Source organism: Theropithecus gelada, chromosome 1 (genome assembly GCF_003255815.1).
Source record: "Theropithecus gelada isolate Dixy chromosome 1, Tgel_1.0, whole genome shotgun sequence".
Taxonomy (NCBI): Eukaryota; Metazoa; Chordata; class Mammalia; order Primates; family Cercopithecidae; genus Theropithecus; species Theropithecus gelada.
In genome coordinates this window covers 206,842,392-206,856,333 of record NC_037668.1, presented here as the reverse complement: position 1 = coordinate 206,856,333, position 13,942 = coordinate 206,842,392, and the positions used below count along the sequence as shown (strand labels likewise).

The window sequence follows — 13,942 nt, the reverse complement described above, 5'->3', positions numbered from 1 at the left end:
CGTTCCATTCTGTTAGCATTACGTTCTTCTCACTTTCCTCTTCCCTAAGATAACCCTTAAGAGAGGACATTTTAGAAATGTCTCAGATGAGTTCTGTGCATTACACCCAGCGGAAAATACAAATGATACCACATGTAAGGATTTCATGTCTCTTACTTTCCTGAGGTTGATTTACTTTCTAAGATTAAATTAATAAATAAAATCTTCCTGGCTTTAGAATAGCTGTAAGGGCTCAAAACCTTGCTTTTTCTCTGCAGAGTATAATATACTATATGGTAACGTCTCCCAAACTCCTCTCCTGGATCAAAAATGAGTCACTTCTGAAGTCCCTGCAACCCTTTGCCAAGTGGCATTACATTGAGCGTGACCTTGCAATGTTCAACATTAACATTGATGATGACTACGTCCCGTGTCTCCAGGGGATCACACGAGCTAGCTTCTGCAATGTTTATCTAGAATGGATTCAACACTGTGCACGGAAAACACAAGAGGTAGGTCAGGGAGGTGGGGACTGAGGCATGGACTGTAAGTTTAATAAAGAACAGTGTAATGCCCGTTCTTTCTTATATTCTATGGTAGACTTTTAACATAGAGGATAGAAAAAAAGCACTATTTGGATAATGTTTATTGAAGGTAAGCAAAATTAAATAGGAGAATCAATATGGCATGTCTCCAGTGAAGAACACTTGAAGGTATAGATCCCTTTATGCAGTGCTCAGGGCCAGCGAAGTTTTAAGCCTCTATTATAACTTTTAAACATTTGAAGCTTCTTTGTTTAAAATTACATTTTGGGATTTCCCTACCAAGTCTATCTGTGCTGAAATCGGGGGGATTTACTGAACGTATTGAATCATGGACATGAAAATTCTATTTAGCAATCAGATGGTCCAACTCAACTTCTGTCATCATTATTTTGTGTGTCTGTGCTGTTACTGCTTATGTGCTGAGAACACTTCTGGAAGTGAATCCTGCCTCTTAGAAATATAATCAAGAATTATGACAGTTTACAAAAAGAGGAGAAGGGGACAGGGGAGGAGGAGAAGGGGGAGCGAGCAAATGCAGGGAGCAGGTTTACTTTGCTTCTTAGGATTTGAAAAGCTGAGTCCACGGGTTGTTGTTGGAAAATGGGGATACAAGTTAGAAACAACTTCCTCAGCAGCTGATGCAGTATGTGGCATGTGCTAGAGAGAGTAAACCAAACCACGACGTTAGCCAAGTTCTGTGAATTTCTTATGGGTGATTAAAAACAGGTGGGAGAAGAAGCAGGTGGCAGAACCTGCTTTCTTCAGACCAACCACGAAGAAGGTGTGATAATAATCTTAACTCATGCCAGGCCTCTTTAAGCAGTTGAGATATTCAAAGAATTGATTGATGTTATCGGCGATAGCTCCATAATGGCTCTGTCCATTCCTCAGATGGTTCGTGAAACTATTTTATTTTCCTTGCAAAAGATATTTTGACTTTAAATTTCTCCTGCATCTCCCCACTCTCCCTTTTTTTCTTTTTTAAGCTGACTTTGGACAATTTTTTTTAAAAGACAGAGTCTCACTCTCCCTAGGTTGGAGTGCAGCAGAACGATCATAGCTTATTGCAGCCTCAGACTCCTGAGATCAAGTGATCCTCTTGTGTTAACCTTCCTGGTAGCTGGGACTAGAAGCACATGCCACCATGCCTGGCTAATTTATTATTTTTATGTATTTATTTTTCGAGATGGAGTCTTGCTCTGTTGCTCAGGCTAGAGTGCAGTGGTGCAATCTCGGCTCACTGCAGCCTCTGCCCCACCGTGTTCCAGCGACTCTCCTGCCTCAGCCTCCTGGGTAGCTGGGATTACAGGTGCACACCACCATGCCCGGCTAATTTTTGTATTTGTAGTAGAGGCAGGGTTTGGTTATGTTGGCCAGGCTGGTCTCGAACTCCTGACCTCAGGTGATCTGCCCACCTTGGCCTCCCAAAGTGCTGGGATTACAGGCATGAGCCACTGCACCTGGCCACCTGGCTAATATTTAAAGAATGTTTTATGGAGATGGGGTTTTGCTATGTTGCCCAAGATGGTCTTGAACTCCTGGGCTCAAGTGATCCTCCCATCTTGGCTTCCCAAAGTGCTGGGATTGCAGGTATGAGCCACCATGCCCAAGCTGAAAGATGCCTTTAATTTGGTTGTTGATTGTGGACTTACAGTCAAGCAGTCAACCCACAGGGCTCCTTGTTAGAGAACAGAGGACTCTCCTTCACACTGGATCCAAGTTCTTCTTCTTTCCCTGCTCAACCATGCCTCTCCTTTGCATTGGAGAGTGTTAAGGTGGGCACCCATTTGACTGTAATCACTGCCCATCTTTATGACCTGAAGTGCCATATTTCAAATCCCAGAAAAGCAGGTCATCAGCCCATGTTGTAGGCCCTTTTCTCTCCTAAAATAACTTTTCCACTTTACTTATTTATTTATTTATTTATTTCATGTCCAACCACAGCAGAAACTGCTTCAGGAAGCTGAGTGTTCCCTGTCTGTGAGGTCATCTTAGAGGGGACTGGATGACCACGTGGCTGACTTACAAAGCCACTGTCACTCTACATTTATGAGTCTGTGTTGGTACATATTGGAACCTGTGTGAAAGCTGAGTTAACTTCTTGCTCTTTCAGCCTTCAAAGACCCTGGACAGTGACGAGGACTCTCCCTTGGTGACCCTGTCCTTCGCCCTGTGCACCCTGGGGAGGAGAGCTCTAGGAACGGCCGCTCACAATATGGCCATCAGGTACCTGTGGGGAGAAGTTAGAATCTCTTAGGTACAGGCACCCACTTTTACATGTTTGACAGATTTTGTCAATCATTTTCTTTATTTTGAAGCTGGACTTATTATACTATTTTCAGATAGTTCTTTTCATAATAAATTATGTTGGGCCTGCAAGAACATTTTTTTTGATCACTGCTCTTTTGGAGTATTTGATTTGGAAATATCATTCACATGGAAGAGTCAAGACCCAGGGATTCTGGGTATAGGACCTTCTTTGTTACAGAGGTCCTTGCAGATTTGCTGGGAAGATTCAATGAAATCATGCCTATGAAGTGCCTAGCCCGGTACCTAACAGAGTTGGTGCTCAATCAGTGTTAGTTCCCTTTCCGCTAATTGTCTTCATAAAAGAAAATCCTCACATGTGTGCTCTAGTCCAGACCCTGCTTCACCCTGTCTCCTTGGGGCGCTGTTGAATTGGATGCTCCTTCTGTTTTTCAAACCCTTTCTCTGTTGGGTCTCTCCCCTCAGTGGGCAAATAGCTCATGTCTGTCTTTTTAAAGAACAAAAACAAAATCGAACTCTGCTGGCTCTCTGGCACCCTGTGTCACTCAGGTGGTGTTGTCCACCAAAGAAACAGTACTCATGCCAAACTGCTCTTAAAATTTCATCAATCAGGCCGGGCGCGGTGGCTCAAGCCTGTAATCCCAGCACTTTGGGAGGCCGAGATGGGCGGATCACGAGGTCAGGAGATCGAGACCATGCTGGCTAATACGGTGAAACCCCGTCTCTACTAAAAAATACAAAAAATTAGCCGGGCGAGGTGGCGGGCGCCTGTGGTCCCAGCTACTCGGGAGGCTGAGGCGGGAGAATGGCGTGAACCCAGGAGGCGGAGCTTGCAGTGAGCTGAGATCCGGCCACTGCACTCCAGCCTGGGCGACAGAGCGAGACTCCGTCTCAAAAAAAAAAAAAAAAAAAAAAAAAAATTTCATCAATCAGCTTCAAATCACCCAAATCAGCGGCCACTGCGCAGATGTCCCCTTTTTCAGCACTATGGGCCGTGGTGCTGAACTCTGCCTGCCCACAAGGTGGAATCACCTTGATGAGTGGTTCTCAACCCCACGTGCGCATTACAATCTCCTGTCAGGCTTTTAAATATCCTGATTCCCAGGATATTTAATCAATCTATCAGCATGTCTGTGGGTGGGACCACAAATTCCAAGTTTCAAAAGCTCCCAGGTGATGTCAATGGGCAGCCAAGCTTGAGAACACAAACCTAGGGAGCTTAGAGAAGAAAGGGTGCCTCTACGTAGCCTCTGCCCCATCCCCAGGATGTTTTCTACTTGGACTTGCTTCATTGTGTCTATATTATATTGTTGATGGTGCTCTGCAAAAGGGGTTCTTTTGATACTGACTTGAGTGAGTTTTGTGTCGTTAGGTGGGATTATAAGCTTGTTAAGGGCAAAACCCACCTGTCTATTTGTTTAGCAACCTTCACAGTTCTGGGCTGTCAGGTAACCAAGCCCAGGGAGACTTGTTGACTGTGTTTCCGAATGTCCTTCTTGAAAGGGGCAGCTGTGAATCTACACTGGTGGCAAGTTGTTGGGAGGTATCATCAAGTAAGAATTGTGAGTTGATAAAGGGTAAAGTGTTGTGGCTGCCAGTGCTTTCCATTTCCCTCTGGAGGCAGTAGCCTGGAGTCACCAAGAGGGACAGGTAAGAACCGAGGGTAGTTAGAATTTCTGACATCAACTACTCTTTCATCTCCCACGTCTCAGAATTTCATGATCCTTTTTACAGGTGAGAAATGCCAAAAGTCTGACCCTTAAAGTCTCATGTTAATGCCTATTTTAGGCCAATCTCCTGGGGAGGAGCTGGCTGGCCTCCAGTCTCTCCCTGTCCTCTTACCTGACTCAGTCCCACACTGGACTCAGGGCATTCTCTTTGTGGCCATCTGGGACTAAGCTTGATGATTACTGCGGGTCTAGCAGACGACTCCTCTGTGGGCTTCATAAAACATGATGATGTAGCCCCCAAGATCAGGCTCCTCATTAAATGGTAAGCAGAGAACAGTGTTTGAGAAGGGCTTCATAGGATCTTGCACTTAAAATCACAAAATGACTCTTGAGATATTCGTAGCACCTGGGAAAATGATTTTAAAAAGCTCTTTTGTTGGATCAATTTGAAATGTCTTATAAACTTCAAGTTGCAAATATCATTTCATATCTAAGACATTTTCAAAGGCTTTTTCAGTCTTGTTCTTTGTGTAACTTGTTCAGATATTCCTGATCCAGGCGGTTCTTGTTTGGTCCGCTTTATTTCTTTTTCTTTAATTAAACGCCATGCTTACCAGCTGCTTTTTTAAACTTTGTTTTGATGGGACTTCCTTTGTTTCAGATAGTTTCTCATACTCGATGTCAACTCTACTTGCTGCAGATATGGTGATGAGGTAACTCTGGGGAGAATCCTCTTAGTATTCTAGGGAAACACTTGGTTATTTGGGTCTGGTTCACTTCACTGAGTTCACTTCACTGGTTCACTTTCACATAGAAAGATCCTCCAAGACACTTTCCTTTCAGTTTTTTTTGCTTACAAAAGACAACTTCTTTTACATCCCACCCTAAGCCCATGGTCTGCAGTCATGAAGTTCTAACCTGGTTGGATGTGCCTGGGGTTCGGGGTGGAGGATGTAGTGGGAGGGGAGGTTGGAGCCTGGCAGGGCCCCACCGCTCTTCAACCAACAGCTGGGATTTCCATTTAATCTGCTAGGGTGCCATAAATAGTTTGACTTGAAAAAAATAGTCTCCAGAGCTCAAACAAATTTTATGCGTAATTTTTATAGATACTGTTTAGGGAAAAACTCTCAAACCATGTTTTTCCTCTCTTCTCACACAAAAACAACAACACTCATCAACACAGAAGACTTCTGTGGCCCCAAAATATATGGGATTTCTCCCTGCAAGCAAGCAGCTCTGCACACTAGCTGGGTGCCCTCCAGTTCACTTCTGACACTGACCAGAGCTGGTGTCAGATCCCACAGGTTGAAGGTTGAGGCCCACAAGTCTGGGCCGCCCAAACTTCTGACCGACTGGCTTCTACGTGAGGGGTCCCACAATTCCCTCTTTGGGGTCAATTAGTTTGCTAGAGCAGCTCACAGAATCCAGGGAAACACATTTACTGGTTTATTATGAAGGATATTTTAAAGGATACAAATAAACAGCCAGATGAAGAGATGCATAGGGCCAGGTCTGAAAGGGTCTTGAGCACAGGAGCTTCCATCCCTGTGAAGTTGGGGTGCGCCACTCTCCAGGCAGGTGGATGAATTCTTCTTCACCTTCCTATCTGCCTGCACGTGTTCACTCTGTAGAAGCCCCTGGGACTGTGCGTCCTTTGGGCCTGTTATGGAGCGTCATTGGTTGTCCATGACTGAAACTTGGACAGCTGTGCAGAAATATGATTGGGCACAAAGGGCTTTACCTAAACCCAGCAAGGCCGGTCTGCTCAGATTCTTCTGGGCCTCTCTGTGCATCATTCTTTTCTCCAGAATATGGGACAGGGCCCTTTCTGGAATGAGGGTCTTAGGACCCACTGTCAGATTCGAGTCTTGCCTTGGCCAGGTAAAAGGAGAACAAGAGATCACAGAGAGAGATTCTGTTTCACGAGGCCTGCTTCTAAGGCTGGAAGTGCCCCCGCATTATAACAAAGGACTATAACAAGAGTTGTGGGAGTTGTAAGCCTGGAACTGTGGATGAAAACCTATCTATCTATCAAATCATAATATCATAAATAATAATCAAATAATAAAAATTTAATATATTTAATATTTAAATAAAATAAAATCATTATATATATGTAAAATCATAATATCATAGATACACTGAAATTGCTCTGCTTTCCAAAAAAGCTGTTCCAACGTGCACTTTTGACAATAGTGTTTTGCCATGTGCTCACTAATGCTGGGCATTCCATTGCTTTGGATTTTTCTAGTCTCTAGGTAAATGTGTGCAATGGTGCCAAACCCCATTTTCAATGCTAAAATATTAGACTCATTCCCATTCATGTCCAGATTGTGCTGTGATAGACAGAATAATGGCCTCCAAGGATGCCCATGTCCTAATCCCTGAAACCTGTGAGTAGGGGTAAGAAATGATATCTTGTTCTTATTTGAACTTACATTCCTATTAACAGTAAGGAATAAGAATCTTTCCTCATGTTTATTGGTCATTTATATTTGGTATCTCATCATTAATTAATTAGTAAAAATTATCACTGACTTGAAGTACCACTTTTGCTAGATACTACATCCCCGTACATAAATGGAGTACTTCTGGGTTTGCTTCTGCTAAAGTGCTCAATTTGTCTGTTCTTACAATGATGCCATACTGTTTGGTTTACTGGAGTGATGCATTGTTCTGACATCTGATAAGCCAAGTCCTCCTGTCTTTACTTTCTTCTTGTCTTTTATAGTTTTCTGTTGGCATGCTAGTCTTGCTCATTTTCTCTTCAAGGTAAAGTTTTAGAATTTCCATTGGAATTTTGATGGAGATTGTATTTAATATACAGATTAATTTGAGAAAACAAAATGAGCATTATTTAATAATGTGGTGTATCTTTCTGATTGCTCAGTTTTAAAACTCCTTTGGTAAAATTTTATCATTTTTAGAGATTTGTAATTTCTTAATGAGGTTATTTCTAAGTATTTTACAGTTTTGTTGTGATTGTGAACAGAACCATTTCTTCTCTCACATTTTCCAATTGGTTACTTCTAGTGTCCAGGAAGTTATTTTTTAAGATTTATCCCATTCTGAGCAATTCTACTGAACTCTGTTATTAACGTAATAATATTTCAATTAATTATCTGATTTTCTGGTGGAAAGAAAAACATCTAAAAATGGTGACAGTTTGACTCTTTTTCTTTTCAAGGTTTATAACTCCATTCTTTTTCTTAGTGGACTGGCTGAGGCCCCCAGCACCACTTTGCAGTTTGGCATCTGATGCTGCACTGCTGCTATAACAAGTTACAACACACTTGGTGGCTTAAAGCAGTATGCATTCAGTATATTTCAGTCTCAGAGGTCAGGGGTCCTAAATGGATTTCAGCAGACTACAGTCATGGTGTCTTCAAGACTGTAGAGCTTCCATCCCCTCCAGAAGGAGGCTCTGAGGGGAAAATCCGTTCCTTTTCTAGAGGCTGCTTACATCCCTATGGCCCCTTTCATCTTCAAAGCCAGCAGTGTTGCATCCTGAAATCTCTCTGACTTGAACACAGGGTTCTGCCTTCCTCGTTCACATCCTTATGATTACATTGGACCCACCCAGATACTCTCTTCATTTTAAGATCCTCAATTTAATCACATCTACAGAATTCCTTTTGCCTTGTAAGGTAACCTACTCACAGGTTTCAGGGATTAGGACATGGGCATCCTTGGGGGCCATTATTCTGCCTACTGCAGCATCCTTGGCCTAATCCAGACATTAATGGGAATGAGCCTAATATTTGAGCATTGAAAATGGGGTTTGGCACCATTGCGCACATTTACCTGTGTAACAAACCTGCACATCCTGCACATATACCATGGAACTTAAAATTAAAATTAATTTTTAAAATGGAGTTTGGTTTAGGTTTCTATGAAACCACTGTTATGAAGGCAGGGAGTTTCTTTCTTTTCCTAGCTTGCTAAAGCTTTATCAAGAAAGGATGTTGAAGCCGAGCGCGGTGGCTCACGCTGTAATCCCAGCACTTTGGGAGACTGAGGCAGGCAGATCACCTGAGGTCGGGAGTTCAAGACCAGCCTGACCAACATGGTGAAACCCTGTCTCTACTAAAAATACAAAAAATAGCCATGCCTGGTGGCCAGCGCCTTAGTCCCAGCTACATGGGAGGCTGAGGCAGAAGAATTGCTTGAACCTGGGAGGTGGAGGTTGCAGTGAGCCAAGATCGTGCCACTGCACTCCAGCCTGGGCGACAGAGTGAGACTCTGTCTCAAAAAAAAAAAAAAGGATGTTGAATTTGTAATTTGTATAGAATTGGGGGCCATAATTCAGATGATATTATTATTCTCCTTTAATCTATTAATGTTGTGTTACATTAGTAGATTTCCTCATGTTGAAACACCCTTACAATTCCAAGATAAATTCTACTTGGTCATATTACTGTTTTTATACAATGATGGATTCAATGTGCTAATCTTTTTTTTTTTTTTTTTTTTTTTTTTTTGAGATGGAGTCTCTCTCTGTCACCCAAGTTGGAGTGCAGTGGCGCGATCTCCACTCACTGCAAGCTCCGCTGGGTTCACACCATTCTCCTGCCTCAGCCTCCCATGTAGCTGGGAATACAGGCGCCCACCACCGCGCCCAACTAATTTTTGTTTTTTTAGCAGAGACAAGGTTTCACCATGTTAGCCAGGATGGTCTCGAACTCCTGACCTGGTGATCCGCCTGTCTCGGCCTCCAAAAGTGCTGGGATTACAGGTGTGAGCCACCGCACCCAGCCTCAATGTGCTAATCTTTTACTTAGTATGATTATATTCAAGTGCAAAGTAAGAATGGCTCATAATTGTGTATGTTTGCATAGTGCTCTATGGTTGTATAATTTTTAAATGGGGAGTATGTCCTTAGGTGTACTGTAGGAGACGCAACAAGTCATTCTTACATAGTTAGTGCTAAAGGACATCAGGTGATGGTGAACGCTGGCTTCCCTGGTAGGTCTTAAAGATACGCTTCACTTGACCGATTTGTTGGGGGAAATGTCTTGACTTTACAAAAGTGACATACATTTGATGGGTAGTCCTGAAGAAAGAAAAATATATGCATGCAAAATTAGGGAAGATGAGCAAATTCAAAATCATCTTAAATGAGATGCCAAATACAAGTGAGCAACAGACTACCTTTATCTAAATTGTCTTTAAATAAAATGTTGATATGTTATGGAGATGGAATGGGTTCATATGGATGTGACAAGAAAACACTTATTTTTTTAGATTTAAGGTTTGAGACATACCTTCTTGGAAAACTGTGTCTCCCACTGAAGAAATCCATCCAGATATAATGAGATGTTTTAGTAGGAAGTCAAAATAGTTTCAGTGACCACAGCGGCTATGAGATGGTTGGATTACTGTCTTCAAATACATGAAAGGCGATGAGGCAGATTCTAGCTGATGCTCCATCAATAGAGGTTAGGAGAAGATGGCTGCATTTTACAGAAGCAACAGGTTTGCTTGTAAAAAAAAAATTACTGACTCAGAGTAGAGTAAGCTTCTAAGAGGATAGAAAATTTAAGGCACATTTGATCTTGAAAAGTGATAGGGAAACAAGCCAAACCGAAGTGTGCTCTGCCAAGCCCTGGCATGCTGCCTTGTGGCAGGAGGTCACTGTTGTGGTCTGAGGTCACTCCATCTACCATCTACACACTCCTCCCACCCACAGCGTGCTGAGGAAATATTCTCTTCAGAAATCTAGGACATCATCTCCACTTCTCCTCCTGAACTTCCACTGGAGATGAGGCCTCACACTGGGGCCAGCTGTCATGTCACAGTGGATGATCTTGTAAAGGAAATTAAGGTCCATTTGCCAGACTAAGGAAACTCAGAAATCAGAATCCGATAAAGTAAACAGGATGCAAGATCTGACCTAGGAGATTAAAATCATGTTATCAGCTAAAATCACAATCTTGGAACATGAGAAAAATATCCAAGTTTAAAGCATAGGGGGAAAAAATGATAGCCTACAAAGGAGCAGAAGTTTCTGGAACCTTAAATTCCAATGCAGTGTGGCAAGGCCCCTCCCACCCCAGCCTGGCGTATGGGCTTTCCTCCAGGTTCCAGCTCCCTGCTTCTCTGAAATGTCTTGGCATCTTTAGGAGACCGCAGGTTCTCTGGTCCCGTGACTCCAAACCTCAGAATCACCGAGGGAGCTTGATCAGAATACAGACCCTAAACTCCATCACAAACCAGTGACATGGACTCTCTACATCTTGAATTTGGAAATCTGTGATTTTGAACAAGCTGCCGAGTGACTGATTCTTCTATAGCCCGCCCAGCCCTGGTCATCAGGCCGGGCTTATGAAGGATTTTGCACCAGACAATAGTAGTTGGTCTGCTTGATGTGGAGCCTCCGAGCAGAGAACTATTGCTGCTAAAACATCATGAGGTGAAACATACTTTAAAAATATATTTTTAATTAAATTTTGCATTTTTGTTATTTCTCTTTTGTTAATTATTATTTCACACTTAACGATTTATTTGAAGCAATATCACCAATATCACTGAAATCCTTTAGCCAACATAATTTATTTCCAGTGATTATATGAGATTCTGCAATTCAAACGTGCTTAGTTTGAAGCCACGGTGGCCTGGATATTGACTGCTGAAATATACTAGTTCAGGGGTGAAAATAACAATAACAGTATCAGTGAACACTTACAGCGGTGCCCACTAGGTACTGGGCAGAGTGCTAATGCGAGTTAGGAGAGTTAATGCATTTCGTCTTCTCTGAAAGCATGAGAGAGAATGAGATAGGTATTATTGGCTCGATTTCACAGCTGGGATATCTGAAGCACAAAGTGATTTGTGCGGGTCTCACCACAGAGTCATGCCCAGACTCCAGAGTCCTCGCTCCTACTGGCCACACTGTCCCGCTGTCCACAACATCTCCCAGCAGTTAATCTCCATCTGCTCTGCAAGAACACACCACACTCCCCCCAGCTCTGCATGGACACTTCCCTGGGGTGGCCGAGCTGCTCCAGGGCATCCACCTTCTCACCTACGCATGCTTCCTTGTGGACCTGTCCTGTGCTGGGTTGTGATGCTGAGAGCTGCTGACGGCGCCTGCTGCAGGAGTCATGGCTCTGATGCTCAGTATGGCCTGAGCTCAGGGATGCTTCACCCCTGGGGTGGCATCTTGCCCTTTCCTGCCAGCCCAGTGCCTTTCCCATAGGAGGTACTGCCACTGTGCACCCTCCATACCCAGCTCACTTGGACACATTTACTGAGTCATTGAGGACACAGGCTTTGATCCCATAGGACAAAGTGAATGCTGGACACTGGGGTGTATTTGGAATTGTCCCACCCCCTCACCAACAGGCACCCATTGTCCGCAGACCCCACTTGTGCACTGGGTCACCCATGGAAAGAAATTCCTAGCAAGACCCTCACCAAGTCTAAATATGCCTGGCAGTAATTGATCATATGAGTGAACACAGAAAGAAATTGATGATAATGAGGGCAAGAGACAAGTATCAGAGCCAAGATTTAAGCTTCAGTTTGGAGCTCCTGGCTCCCATCCCTCCAACCCTGTAGGCCCATATGCTGCCTCTCAGTGCAGCACCTGAACTCTAGAGGAAGTGAAGCACCTTGGAGCTATTTGGGGGACATCACGTGTTCTTTACCGAGTGTTCTTTCTGAATGTTCTTTACCAGGTAGAAGAGAGCTGGGATCCCAATCAGGGGTGGTCCTGATTTTAGAGCCAATGGAGTAACTTCCTGGATAAAGAGTTTATGAATGCAGTATTAACACACTCTCAATTCAGGGTCTGTGCAGAGTATACACACCAATTAGGGGGGTGAGATGGGGATGAGTTCAAGAACTATACTCACAGCGCTTTCAGTGTTGTGGCTCAACTGAAGCCTTTAAAGGGATTAGTTCATTCTCACACAGCTCTGAGCAGGCCTTTAAGACGTGGTGGCTAGGCCGGGCGCGGTGGCTCAAGCCTGTGATCCCAGCACTTTGGGAGGCCGAGGTGGGTGGATCACGAGGTCAGGAGATCGAGACCATCCTGGCTAACATGGTGAAACCCTGTCTCTACTGAAAATACAAAAAACTAGCCGGGCGTGGTGGCGGGCGCCTGTAGTCCCAGCTACTCGGAGGCTGAGGCAGGAGAATGGCGTGAACCTGGGAGGCGGAGCTTGCAGTGAGCCGAGATCGCGCCACTGCACTCCAGCCTGGGTGACACAGCGCGAGACTCCGTCTCAAAAAAAAAAGACGTGGTGGCTCACGCCTGTAATCTCAGCACTTTGGGAGGCTGAAGCGAGTGGATCTCTTGAGGTCAGGAGTTCGACACTAGCCTGGCCAACATGGTGAAACCCCGTCTCTACTAAAAATACAAAAAAATTTAGCCGGGCATGGTGGCAGGTGCCTGTAATCCCAGCTACTTGGGAGGCTGAGGTGCAAGAATCACTTGAACCTGGGAGGTGGAGGTTGCAGTGAGCTGAGATCACGCCACAGCACTCCAGCCTGGGCAACAGAGAGAGACTCCGTCTCAAAAAACTAAATTATAAAGAAGAAGATGACTCTAGTTACACATTATAAAAGCAACTCCATGTTTGCTAGAGAGGTAGGTAGCCTGGAAGCAGCTGTGGGTTTTCTTCTTTGCTTCTTCAGTGTGGCATAAAATACTGAGTATTTGTTCCAACCCATCTTACTCTCTCTCTCAACTTTTTCTGGCCTGTTGCTTCTCATATGGAAGGGCTATAATAATTACATCATGCATCTGTGAGAAGGAGAGGATGGACTGGAAAGCACTTAGTAACCCACAAGTCACCATACAAATGGAGAGTGTTTCCTTCTGTTTCACTTTTAGTTACTCAGAGATGGTACTAGTCATCTAGAACACTGTGCTCTGTGTGTGTGTGTGTGTGTGTGTGTTTTAAGAGACAGGACATCTCTATGTTGCCCAAGCTGGAGTACAATGGCTACTCACAGGTGCCATCAGAATGCACTACATCTTTGAACTCCCCACATCAGCCTTCCACGTCGCTGAAACTACAGGCATGTGGCACTGTACACACCTTTGGATCGTTGTTTTTGTTTGGGGAACTACAGCAGGAGAGTGTGGTCAGGAGCATGGGATTGACGTGAAACCGGTGTGTGGTTGCTGGATTCCACAGAGAGGAATAAGGCACACATGAAGAGACCTTGCTGCAGTCCCCGAGGTGGAGATGCTATCTGAGCCTGGGACAGTGACAGGTAGACGGGCACACACACACTGAGTATTTCTGTTACTAATCCGTAAACATGGGACACCCAGCCAGTAAATCACACTTAATTGTTTACATATGTTCTACAAGCGTTCCGTTTATGGCAGTGCGCGGCAGCAGAAGGCGCTTCACAATGCTAATCTGTAAATAACATAGTATGTACAGGCCTGTTTGGCAATTAACTAAAATGAACAAATCAGTCATGGTGCTGGAGATCCCCCTGTGAGTCCTGCAGAAACTATCC

The 13,942-nt window shown here is 44.1% G+C and overlaps 1 protein-coding gene across 1 annotated transcript in view; it reads left to right on the top strand.

Moving 5' to 3' along the window:
* PCNX2 (pecanex 2) overlaps positions 1-13,942 on the top strand; it is a 311,805-nt gene that overhangs the window by 273,726 nt on the left and 24,137 nt on the right. Inside the window, exons 27-28 of the mRNA XM_025356806.1 lie at positions 258-491; positions 2,638-2,750. Of these exons, the coding sequence (XP_025212591.1) occupies positions 258-491; positions 2,638-2,750 (347 nt within the window). The remainder of the gene's footprint in view (positions 1-257; positions 492-2,637; positions 2,751-13,942) is intronic.